Here is a 12,835-nt window from a genome sequence, read left to right as displayed (position 1 = left end):
GATAGCTTAAAATATCAATAACCCATCAGTACTTTGTAAAATGCATTGCCAGGACTTCTTTGTTTTTATTTCAATAATGTCTCAAGAAATTATGAGCCAGCCAAAATTATTGGACGCAGGGTTTGTTTGTTTTTCTAAATGACATCAGAACTTACTTTTTGCTCCCATATCTAAAGCTAATGTACATTTTAACACATAGGCTTTTACAGATATGCATTAGTCAAAGATACAGGGGTGATTCAGGAGAACAGACATTGACTTTCATACTCAGTAGTTTTCAGTGGGATTTGCGCTTCTAAATCACTTAAGCATTTTTTTCAATCTCTTTTACAAGTAGCCCCAATGTTTTAATTGGTAAGTGGCCACCTATTAAATACATATAAATTATACTGGGCCAAAACTGAATGAAACTTGGGAAGAAATAAATCCAGTTTTCCTGCCCTTTAATTTGCATGTGTTAGTTCTGTCTTGCTCTCCTCCTCCGTTTATTCCATTATTTCCTTGTCTTCTCTCCCTGTTGATCCATTCTTTCTTCTTTTTCTCTCTGTTCACCTCTGACTTCCATTTGCCCTGTTCATCTTCCATTTTGTTTTTATTGCCACTGCTTATCTATCATTTTCCTCTCTTGCCTTCACCCTTCACTTGTGTCCCTCATGAGTATCTAAGATCCCTTATCCCATCCCACTCCCCGGTTGCAGCCAAGTCTGCAATCCCCACCTTCCCATTTTTTTACTTGATGCTTTAATGCAAGTTGTGAATTGTTTGCCCAGAAATTCTGATGTACTTTTTTAAGACATGGGGCAGCCAACCACCAGGTGCTCCACCACCCAACTGGCAGAGGGCTTTTCTGAAAAGATATTGAGGCTTGACTGGTCTGACTTACTTCACTCATCTCGCATGGTTTCAGACCTGTTTTTCTTCATGTTTTGCTTAAATGATCAAGGAATATAAGCTTAACATTAACCTTCAGGTCTCACCACAAACACACCATAGCTAACATACCACAGTCTGGAGACAGACAAGAACAGCCAATGTAGATATCATATATCAGGATTTAGTTGCGCTGGCAGAAGTATGCCTCTGAGGGGAGATACCATGATGGTTGCAGTCCAGGTGGTTTTATGTACAGGCAGTCCTCAGGCTTACGACCCAGTTGGTTCCTGAAAACAGCGTCTTAAGTCGAAACGTTGTAACTTGGAACCAATTTCTTATAAGAAACAATGTTATAAATAGGGGCTGGTTCCTGAATCAAGGCCCGAAACCCTATTTTCACCAAAAATACCCCAGAATTTTGTACTCGATCAATTATAGATGAGTAATATAGCTACATTAATGTATTCATATTGTAAATAGCAATCATATTGATTTGGAAGGACTTCTTTGAGGTGACTTTGCTGGACTTTCTGAAGAGCTCTTGTTGGACTTTTTGACGGGTTCTTGGCTGGAGTCTTCTCAGGAGTCCTGGCTGCAGGTTTTTCTGGAGTCGTGTCTGCTTTCTTAAAGAAAGTGTCCAAGGAAGTTTGGACAGATGTTCTCCAGGGAGATAAGTGTAGCAATGAACTTGTTCACTGGCGTGGCGTCACATCAGATCAAGCGCTGTAAAGTTGAAACTGACGTCAGAAAGTTGAAACGGGGTGTTGATTTATAAATGTTGTAAGTGCGAAACGTTGTAACTCGAAATGTTGTGAGACAAGGACTGCCTGTACTGGCAGGGGAGATCCCCTTCTTCCCTGCCTTGAACGACTTGGTATAGTTAAGGGTAGATACCTGGCCATTGCGCAGCGGGCAGGCATCCCTGCAGGAATCTACTATAGCGTCCCAATGAGAGGATATCAGCTACATGATTTATGGCGATGGGGGATTGCTCTTGGGCTCTCCCTCTAGCTTGCTCCAATGGCCTTTTGGCTGGGGGCAAGCAAGACTAGGGGGCATCTGAACTCCAAGACTTGGGGCTTGTACACTGGATGCCTGTCATGGATTTGGGAGTATCTGGAACCCCAGACTGATGAGTCTGGGAGGTAGGACACTTGCCAGTGGTAGTACCACACAGACTTGTATGATTAAGCTTTGCTCAGTCCACAGAACTTGGAGCTGATCTGGCTAATTTGACCCAAGACAGCGAGGCCCCTGGCAGATGCTACTCTTGAGATGTGATTAGCCAGTTAATTATTAACCAGTTAATCATGTCTTAAGTAGTAGCCCAGCCACACCTTCAATGGTGTGATAGGGAATTAACTACAAAGTTACTACACAAAATATGTATAACAACTTTTTGGTTGGTTCCTTCAATTCAGCTAAGAGGCACTCCCAGCCACAGGAGCCCCAGGCCCCAGCTTGCTATTTGCTGGTGCAGGGTGAGTCTAAGATCATGCACCAGCAATAATAGTGTGTGATTGGGAGCTGAGTCCCAACCCCACAATCAAAGTTGCAGTTGTTGAAATCACAGATCAGATCCCACTGCACCTTTAAATGAACATCTTCCAGGGTTGTGAGTGCCACTGACAGCAGTTCCACTTTTTTTCTTCCACAGAAAGTGTCCTTATCTATAGTACTATTGCATCTGCCTTGAGAAGGATGCTTCTCATCTTGTGTAGCCTTTTGAACACAGGGGGTGGCAATCTGCACCCTTTTGTTACCAGAGTGGTGCACAACACACAAGAAGCCATTAAATCTCTGTAAAAAAATAAAAACTACTGCAGTTAAGGTCACTGAATTTGCCTATTGAAATGCTGTTGCAAAATCATTTACAAATGGTTTGAAAGTTTCTCATAGAATCAAGATATGGGAAAGTCATTTTAAGCTGTCATACATATCCCGTTGCCAGGTTAGGATAAATGAGCTGGTTCTCCCCCCATCTCAGCACAAATTAATGTTTTAAGATCTTGCTTTTTCAAACTTTCGATCTAACTTCTAGGGATCCAGAGAGGTCCAGACTGGTGGGAGAGGTTCCCTTTATTCATGTTGTAACATGAAATGACAGTATGGAAATGATTGAGAGTCCCTGGTTTAAAGCATGTATGCAGTGAAACCTGCAGTGAAAAGATGATCATGTAGACCAGTAAAAACTGGGCCTAATAAGTATATAGTGGACTTTAATCAAAGGTCAACCATAATGTGTATGAAGCATTGGAAAGGATGTGAGGTTGACATTCACAATGGTCCTTTGTCCTGTTTCTTTGGTGTACACATTCTTACATTGATTCCACATACCCCACATACCGCTAAGTCAGAGGTAAGATAAATGTATACCGCTGAAATTGATAAAGCAGTAGAGCAATTTTTGGAGAATATTCTGAGCTCTCACCCTCATAAATCTTGGCAATATCAAAGGAGTAATATTTAGTTCCCTAAACTCATGACATACAATGTCATTTACTATTACAATACATGAAGTTGTGAGTTGTTAGAAGGACAAATTGCTGTTCTCTTCACTCTGTTCTGCAACTTGAAAACATAATAGAGAAGAGTCTTCCTTGCCGGAGCAGCTGGGTACTCTTTCAATCTGAGTTACAGATCAGTCTCAGTATGTTGCTGAGAGAGTCTCTGTGCTCTCTGTCTCTACTTCTCATCCCCACCCTCACAATCACACTAGTGTTAATGTGCCTTGTATTTGCACATGCTCTCTCATTTTATTTTTGTCTTTTCTTTATTCTTTTCCTTACTCTAAAATGAAAGTAATCTAGCATGCAATATGTGTTTGGATGGACTCAATGATCTTTTTCATCCCTAACTATATACTCCTTCAAATAATTGAGACTTTATATTCAGGATAGGCCCAAAATTATTATTGACAGGTCTAATATAAAAATAGAAGCTAATTACCATTGATGTGCCATACTGTGTCCAACCATATTTTATTCCTGAAATATGAAACAAATCTGTATAAATCTTAAAGATCAGTGTTGGTCTTAATAGAAAGTACCATAACAAATCAGTGTAGAATCCAGAAACATGCAAGCTAAAGAGGTAGGATTTTTCCTAGTTTTACTGAGCCTTTGGTATCCTCAGCTAGAGTCGCTGGCCACATCCAGACGACAGCAGATGTGTGGCATGTGGCGCCACAGACCCATCTGAGGCACCACACAGCACACATGAAGGTGTTCCCCATGCTGCTACCTTGCAGCACATTGGGTTTTTTGACTCTGGCAGATCCCGGGGTCAAAAAAACCCATGCCTTAAAAAAGCAGGGCAGCACATGTGGTGCTAGCATGTGCTGCTCAAAACTGGAGCCACACTCTGACTGCTGGCCAGGCTCCCAGCTGCAGGAGCACCCTGTGCCCCAGCCAGCCAGTCTGTGGGAGCTGCCTGCTACCCTGTCTCTGTGCTTGTCTCAGGGCATGCTATTTTTACATGCTTTGCAATACTTTTTTTTCTGGAGGTTATTTTTTATACCGGGAAATCCTGGTAGCAAATTTTGCCCCCATGCTGCAAATTAGTAGCACTGCACACAGTTTACCTTGCAATGCATGCAGTCTATGGCACCACAGAGAGGTTTGTGGTGCCACAAACTGCATGTGCCTGCAAGTGTGGATGTGGCCATGCTGTACCTGCAGCACAAAGGGATTTGGTTCTGCAGTACAACTTCTGTGATCTGTGAGTGACAGAATACTAGGCAATACACATTCAGCACTTAAATCCTGCCTCACATTTAATTATTCATGAGCAAAGTATACATATGACAGTGAGTTGTCCAACGTAAAACTAAAGTACAGAATAAATCATTACATATCAATACATTCAACATATCTTTCTAGTTCCTACTAGGATTTTTTTACAACTGGGATGCTATCAGATTCGAGCAAGCTGCCATGACTGAAAGCTATTCTCGTTTAGTCTGGGATTTCGTTGCATCTTCTTTCACAAATGTGGGCTTGCTAGGTCATCCAAATGCATAACCAACTGCTCTGAAGCAGACACTTAAATGTTGAGTATCTGCCTGCAAACTCATTAACTTAGCTCGGAGACTTCCCTGTTGTCTTATGAATTGGTTTGCTCTTTGTGTTGCTTGCTCAATGCCTATCCTGATTTTTGTATTCAAAGCATTGTCTGTTAATGGAACCTAACTGTTAAGTGTAACTATTTGAGAAGATACGAACTCAGTAAGTGTATTTACATTTTTTGTAGGTGAGGTCCAAAAAGGAGTTAACCTGTATCTTGAGGGAAAAAATCAAATTCATGTTATATTTTAAGTGGAAAGAAGTTTTGCTTTAGTGGAGACACTTAATCTGTAAATCTGATGGAAGGAAAGGAAGAGGGTTTTTCATTTCTTCTTGAATTTTAGTGCAGATGGATATCTTGGATATGTTCTGTTCCTGGCTAGGTCCCTTATTTCCTGGTAACCTTAGTCAAACCACATCATGCCCCTATCTACCTCAGAATAAACAGTAATGTTATATCCGTCTGTCTACAAGAATAAGGGTGTTATGAAAAAAAAGGGGAGGGTAACTGATTTGCGGGCAAACGTGGCTCTTTCTTGTATAAGTGTGATGGAAATCTCAATAGTAGAACATTTGCATGTCTCCTGCACAAAGGGAGAAGGGCAGGTGGTGTACAGTTGGGTGTAGAAAGCACTAGTGTAGAGAGACAGAGTCTTGATGGTTTCGGTGAGGTGTGGAGTTAGACTAGATCTACTGGATTGGAAAGATGGTTCTTCTCCCTCTTTCCATACTAGTTGTACCTATCCGCAGTCCCATGGGTTACTTCATCCAATCACCTGCTCTGGAGAGCAAACGTTTCACTGATCTGCAACAGTAGTGAAGTAGGAAACATGAAAGGAAAGTCTGCGACATTTGCCCAGAGGTTGGCCCACTTGCTTGAGCTAGACTTTGGATTCTAGACCCTGATGAATCTGTTATAAAAGTCACCCTGAAGCTGGTTGTGGGGGGAGCTCTTCACTCAGCTGAGGAGTAATCTGCACATTTCTGCAGGTCTCACATTTGACATCTGGAGGAAGTTAAAAAAAACAAAACTCATCATTGTAGTAAGTGCTCAGGCATTGAGGAGCTGTGACTTAATTGGGGTCTCTTTCAACTTGCAGCTTGAATAAGTTCAAAGTTTTGCCAGTTTTATTTTTTCTTTCATTACAATTCTCTTTTCTTACCTACCTTTTTCAGGATGCAGTTTAAAGCAATCTTTTTCCAGATAGTATAAAAAATTCCATGGACTGGACTTCTTTAGCCCACTCCATTGATCAAGTGCGTAATTTCAAAGCTGACAGAGCTAAACAAATAAGATTCAAGCAGAGCTAATTTCCAAGTATTGATATTAAACTTCTAATTTGTCAAGAAAACTGAAGGTAATTTTCTGAGTATACGTGTAAGAGGAGTGAATATAAGAATGAATAGCATTGTTCTATATAATTCGTTCCTGTACGCACATAAAATATTTCAGAAGCGTTGTGCTAAATAGGGTATGGAGCTTGATTCTGTGTGTGATATGATCTGTTTACCACATATTTATTCTTGTATCATATTTAGTTTGAGTATAAATAGGGAGTCCAATCTGTATATATGACCTCAGGGGCCTCTCTTCTTGGCTGAACATGGGAGTAATATTTCCCTAGAAAAACTGAAAACTTTTTAATAGTCTGTCCTGCCTAAGTATCTGGTGCACATCAATGGGAGTTTGGCCTACATAGATAATAGTACAGAGATAATAGTACAGTTGAGCTACAAAATAGAGCTCAGAATGTAAAGAATTTGACTTCATTGTCTGCCTACCAGTAAGAAGCCTGCAACATATTTGGCAAATATATACAAACTTCTAGCTTTTTTATTACCTGGTAGTCCTATTATGAACGTATCATAATTTCAGAGGAGGGGGCTTCATTCCCCACTTGTGTAGTCATACTGGGAAAGCTTCAAGAATTTGAGGCTGGAGGGGTTAAACAGGAAAGTGAAGCATAGAATACAACTGGTAGCTGGAAGCCTGCTGCAGCAGAGAAACTATACTATGGGATCTTTTTCTGGAAGCTAGCAGCCCCCATTGCACCCATACCCTTGACAGAAGCCAATACAAACACTTATAGAATGAGGAAAGACATGAAAAAAGTGCTATTTCTTACTGCTGTTGAGTAAACCCATACCTGATTTGTCTTACATTTACAGCAGGGAACGTCATTGACTTCAGTAGAAGTACATCAGTGTAAGTTTGATCAGATTCAACCCCCCACCTAAAATGTATAAGTTAGGGAAGCTTGGGGAATTGGTCCTAATAGCTCTAGCCAGGGGCATTTATTTTAGCATTGATTCTTCATTATTTCTTGAAAAGTCAAGAGATGGTTTAGCTGGGTGGAGAATGAGAAGCAATAGGACTCAGCATCACACTTTCCCAGGAGAACCTACTAGATGCCCCTGCAGAACTGTTTACCCCGCTTGTGATGGGCAAACTATACATTGGCATCTACAAACAGGGTATTGAGCCTTGAATTATCAGTTTTACATAGATAAAACTATTTTTGGCAGGCTCATGTACTCATGAGAATTAACCCATTAGTGTCAAAATGGGGAATAAAAACCACGCAGACAGTTCAGACTTGGGTTTTTTGTCCTGCTTCCAAAACCCTCCAGAGCTTCCCTTCTCTGCCTCAGCCCACCCAGCCTCCCGTGGTGTTGTAGCGCCATTCCCTCTGCTCTACCAGTCCTGACTGCCAGTTTGTCTGCATCCCTCTCAAATATATTTGCACCATCTTGCAAATTACATCCTGCAAAGAAACCCCTTCCTGAATTGATCTTCAAGGCCAACACACCCTCTTCCAAGGCTCCTGTTAAATTCTACAACTTCTCTGGCCCATACAAGAAATCAGTCAATTAAAAGAATGTCTACTGCAATGTTAATTAGTGCAAAATGATTTTTAAACTGTGATGCCATTCACATGTTCTCACTGAATAACGTGTTATCCTGCTAATGTATCCCTTATTCTTTCTCCCCCATCCTACTTTCTACCCCAGCGCAGGGTTATGTCTTAATCTGTTTTGATGCCCAGTTTACAGGTCTGGATTTAGGTAAGCTAGTATTTTTTGCAGGTGCAATACTGGGCCCCTCTTAAAACTTTGGTTGATTATTAGTATAGGGAATTTTAACACAAAACCCATTGTGCTTTGAATTTGAAACATTTAATCTTAACTACATAATTTTAATTTACAATAATTAAAATATTAGTTAATATTCATTGTTCTTACAATTTATTATTGTCAATGATGATGACAAAGATAATAAACCAGGCTTAGTTAATTTAGTAATTGATTATAAGATGGACTATAAAAATCTTTCATCTTTGGGTTATTTAAAGACTTATTCACTAAACAGCCAGCATATATTGAAATTAATGGAAAAACTGCCATTGACTTGGACAGGAAATTGAGTAATGAGGAAAGCAGGTGGCCTGTTGACATACATATGCATATATGAACTGGAAGTGTCTATCAGTTGCCAGTGGAAAAGATTCTACGTCATACTAACCATCAGCATAGTTGGCAACCTTGGTGTCCGTATCTCCCAGAAGGTCAAGTACTTAATAGACAAAGAAAGTGAATAGTGCCCTTGGCCTCTGGCAGTGGTCTTTCCCTCGCTTCCCCCCTTCTCCCTTCTTTCTTCCTGTGAGAACTAAATCCAGCTGTGAGCAAGTGTGAGGAAACGTGCATGCCGCTCGTCACAATACCTCATGCCTGTTTTCTCATCTATAGACTGAGAAAGCTCCCTGTTGTCAATCTGAAACTTTTCATGACAATTTAAACTCACGCAAAAAATCCCCAAGAAATGACGCTGCAAATTCACGAAGTTTACTATTCCTCTTATTTCTTACAAAAATGTTTGAATATCGAAGAACCACAAACCTCTACAATTGTGTAAGAGCTACTATAATATTATAGCGTATTAGCTAAAGATATACTATATCTTTTGCATTTGCAGTATGTAGGCACACAGTCTACTATTGTAAACTTGATCTCATAAACACATTAGGATGCTGGCTGCAGTGTTAGTAAATGAGAGGGTAGGTGAGCACAGAGCTAGTACCCACTGGTGTTAGATGAGGTTGTGTTGCTGAAGGTGCCATCTTCCATGTGATATAAAACACAAAGCCCGCCAGACCACGTGTGATGTAGAACCATTTGTGTGTCTATGCACACGGACACATACCAGAGGCTATGCCAAGAGTAATAAGAGTCCTAGCCAGAATGGTATTATGCTCTAATTATTCTCAGCTGGTAGACAGCATCTGATAGACCATTACCAGCTGTAGCTTACAGGGGGTGGGATTGGTCTGGGCTGCTCTAAACTGCACTTGGATAAAGCTAGCACAGAAATCAGGGAGCAGAACTGGCTGCTGGCACTTTGCCACTACTTCTACACTTCGCTATATTCCAGGGGTTGTCAACCGGGGGTGTCAGCCAAGGGTATGCATACCCCTAGGGGTACTTGGAAAGATCCTAGGGGCTGGGTGGGTTCCAGAGCGCCACCACCCACCACCCTACCACCCCGTGCTGCCACCTCCCAGGAGCAGGGCCGGGGAAGGGCAGCAGTGCCCCTCTGCGGACCTCACAGGCACCACCCAGCCAGCTCGATGCCAAGGGGAGAGCGGGGGGAAGGGATCTTGCATGCAGCCGCTGCTGCCACCATCCACCACCCCGTGCCGCCGCAGCCCACTGCCCCGCACCCCACTGCACGCTGTTTTCCCACAGCTGGTCACACATGTGGCTCCATGGGCTGCTGACAGGTGGTGCATGATTGGCTAGGCACAAGGCCTGTCAGCAGCCACACGTGTGACCAGCTGCGGGAAAGCGGCATGTGGCAGCAGCACAGGTGGTGGGTGGCGGCACCCGCATGCAAGCCCCCCTCCACCATTCGGTGTCTGGCTGCCACCACCAGATGGAGTACACTTCTAAAAAAAGGTTGAAACCCCTGCTGTACTCCATGAGGGAGGCTGAGCTCAAGAGTGAATCTGGGCCTTAGCGAGTGCACAGAACTTTTCACAAGACTGCAGTTGTCCACCATTGTCGGGCTTGAATTTTGCACACAAGACCTAACTTTTCTCTCTCACTTTAATTGGATATGGTATCCATCACTTCCTGAAATAAACTGTTGTATACTATTGTTTTTGTCCACTCAAAGTGTGCTGCACTTCCAGAGTGGCGGGTGGCAGATGACAGAACAAGGAGTAATCGTCTCAAGTGGCATCAAAGGAAGTTTAGGTTAGATGTTAAGAAAAATTTTCTCACTAGAAGGGCAGTAAAACACTGGAACAGGCCACCCAGTGAGGTTGTGGAATGCTCTTCCTTGGAAGTTTTTAAAGACCCGGCTAGACAAAGCCTTGGCTGCACTGGTGGCATGTAGGGGATGCATGCGGGTGCGCGTGCACCACCTGAGATTGGCCACGCACTTCCGGTTTCACCCTGCACTACTGTTGTCACCGCTGGCTCGGTGATTGGCCGCTGCTGGACCCCGCTACCCGATTGGCTGCTGGAGGACCCTCCCTCTGTCAGTGATCTGGTGCCCCGTCCCAGACTCAGGAGGTACCAGTCGCCCATGCTGGGGATGATCTAGTTGGGGACGGTCCTTCGTTGAGCAGGGGGTTGGACTAGATGACCTCCTGAGGTCCCTTCCAACCCTCGTTTTCTATAATTCTATGAAATGACCTTATTTGTAGTTCACATGTGCACAAATAAAGTGGCTTAGGCTAAATCATACCATATACATGCAGTATGTTCTTATTTTATATCTTTTTTACTTGATGTATGTTTGCTGTGGATCAACGGACCTCAAACTGTGGCTTGTGAAGCCCATGCACTTGGATCAAGCGCACGGTTCTGTCTCAATAAAGGAGCATCTTTAAGTCTTCAAGCAATGATAAGTTGAATTGCTTGTAGCCCACTCCAGGACCTTTTAAGCGTTCTGGCAGAATATTTTCCTAACTGAAATGAAAAGAAAACAAGCATCAATCTGCATCTGCAGGAGTACTTTGTGGCTCTTGAGCACTTGTCTGTTATGACTCTTTTTGTCATAAATGTAACCAGGATTCAATCTGCTGATGCTAAAAAAGGTAGAGATCCTTCCACATAAGTGGACACAATGAATTAGGTGCTGACTTGGAACGATGAGAGAAGAGGTAGGCTGCAAACAAGACAAGTAGGGCTGGTTCGAATAAAAGCCAAGTCCTACTTCCAAGGAGAAGATTCAAACTGCAGGGGCAAGAGAATCTGTGGGGTGCCAGGATGTCATCAGGTTAATGCAATATGAACATAAATATTCCTGTTTTATACTCTTCTTGGTTTGTCATGGAAGCAAGCAATCTACTGCAGAGAAGATGGGGAAGGGGGCATGTACTAGTCTGTGGGAAGACCTCAGTCTTAAGGAGCAGTACACAATGTGAGGAGGCATAATAATTGATCTGGATTCATTGATTTGAGTTTTACTGGCCCCCAGGCTCCGATTGAAAGGTTCCAGGGTTTGAATTAGGGCATTTCACCGGGGTCTCTTTCAACTTGCCCTCTGAATACATTTGAAGTTTCTCCAGTTTTATTTGTTCTTTCATTGCAACTCTCTTTTCTTACCTACCTTTTTCAGGATACAGCTTAAAGCCATCTTTTTCCAGATAATATCAACAATGCCATGTTCCAGCTTTTCTTCCAGATAGTATAAATAATTCCAGTTCAAGGCAGTCCTACAGTCAAAGGTATGAATTACAGCACTGGGTCAGGAGAACTCAGAGTATTGTAAAATGTTATTTTTTTCGTCGTATGGTTTAATTTTCATCAGAGAGTTTCTAATAGCTTTCTAACATCTTCTGGTTACTCCCATGCCCTAAATTGATATAGGCAAATGCTTTATCAGGTGCTGAGAGACGGACAGCTCTTCCTCTCTGAGGCTGCTAGCGTAAATCCCTGGGTGAAGCAGAGACTGCGGTTTGTTTTCCTTACCAGGCGAGCTTAAAACGTGTCAGTCCTCAGGTCACCAGCTCTCCTTCCCCCTCTGGCACTGATTCCCGCCTGTGCCGAATGAAAGGCACCGGGTAATGTCCTACACGCCACGCAGCTCCGTTCAAAACCGAAATCCCTCTTTGGCTCCGCTCCAGGTTGAAACCCCCGGGGCCCGAAGCCGAGTGCATCCTGCTTGCACCCGCCTGCGACTCCCATGTGCACGCAGCGGGCAGCCTGCTCATTCCGGCAGCGAGCGGGGCGGCCCCCCGGGCGGCGGGCTTGTTGTGCACGGCGGCCCGACCTGCGGGCGGCGGCGGCGGGGCTCGGGGTGCGTGTTGACAGGCAGGACCGCCTGAGTCAGCAGATCCTGCTCTGCCGAGCTCCAGCCAATGCAGAGCCCATCCAGCCGGCTCGGGGGCTTGGGAGCCGCAGCAGCCGGCACGCAGACATGCGAGGCGGCCCTGCCCGGCGCTGATGGCAAGATGGGGTCCGGCGCCAGGGATCCCTCGGCTTTCCCCGCGAGCCAGCCCCGGGAGGGCTCCGCCGAGGCACCTGTCATGTAGTCTCCCTTGAACCCCGGCAGCAGCCTCATGGATTGAGGGGGCTTCTTGGTTGCTTTTTTTAATTTTTTATTTTTTATTTTGATTTTGGGGGCTGTTTGTTTTTTAATTTTATTTCCCATGTAGATCTGTTCGGGGGTTGTTGTTTTGGGTTTTTTTGGAAGATGAAATGCTTTTCTCGTTACCTGCCTTACATCTTCAGACCTCCGAACACCATCCTCTCCTCCAGCTGCCACACGGAAGGTACCGAGCAGCCGGGCGGGGCCGAGCGGGCGGGAGCCTGACCCGGCCCTGCGGGCAGGGGCGGCCGCGGGCGGCGGGGCGAGCGGCGCGGCGCGGCGCGGCGCGGCGCGAGGAGGC

At 44.0% G+C, this 12,835-nt stretch overlaps 1 protein-coding gene and 1 long non-coding RNA gene across 3 annotated transcripts in view; one reads left to right on the top strand and one right to left on the bottom strand.

Annotated features, from left to right (window-relative positions):
• PPP2R2B (protein phosphatase 2 regulatory subunit Bbeta) overlaps positions 1 to 12,835 on the top strand; it is a 354,176-nt gene that overhangs the window by 5,718 nt on the left and 335,623 nt on the right. The window contains exon 1 of one of the 2 annotated variants that reach the window (XM_019506383.1): positions 12,229 to 12,718. The exons of the other annotated variant lie outside the window; for it this stretch is intronic. Coding sequence (XP_019361928.1) covers positions 12,640 to 12,718 — 79 coding nt within the window. The 5' untranslated portion in view covers positions 12,229 to 12,639. Of the gene's footprint in view, positions 1 to 12,228; positions 12,719 to 12,835 lie in introns of those variants that run through there. 2 annotated transcript variants of the gene reach the window in all.
• LOC109290014 lies at positions 10,702 to 11,835 on the bottom strand. The gene is made up of 2 exons (XR_002095487.1): positions 11,554 to 11,835; positions 10,702 to 10,910 (listed from the first exon to the last, which is right to left on the bottom strand). It is a non-coding gene; the product is annotated as an uncharacterized LOC109290014 (long non-coding RNA).

The sequence above is a fragment of the Gavialis gangeticus genome, unplaced genomic scaffold (assembly GCF_001723915.1).
Source record: "Gavialis gangeticus isolate Ggan-Ray unplaced genomic scaffold, GavGan_comp1, whole genome shotgun sequence".
NCBI lineage: Eukaryota > Metazoa > Chordata > Crocodylia > Gavialidae > Gavialis > Gavialis gangeticus.
This window is presented reverse-complemented; position numbering and strand designations above follow the sequence as displayed.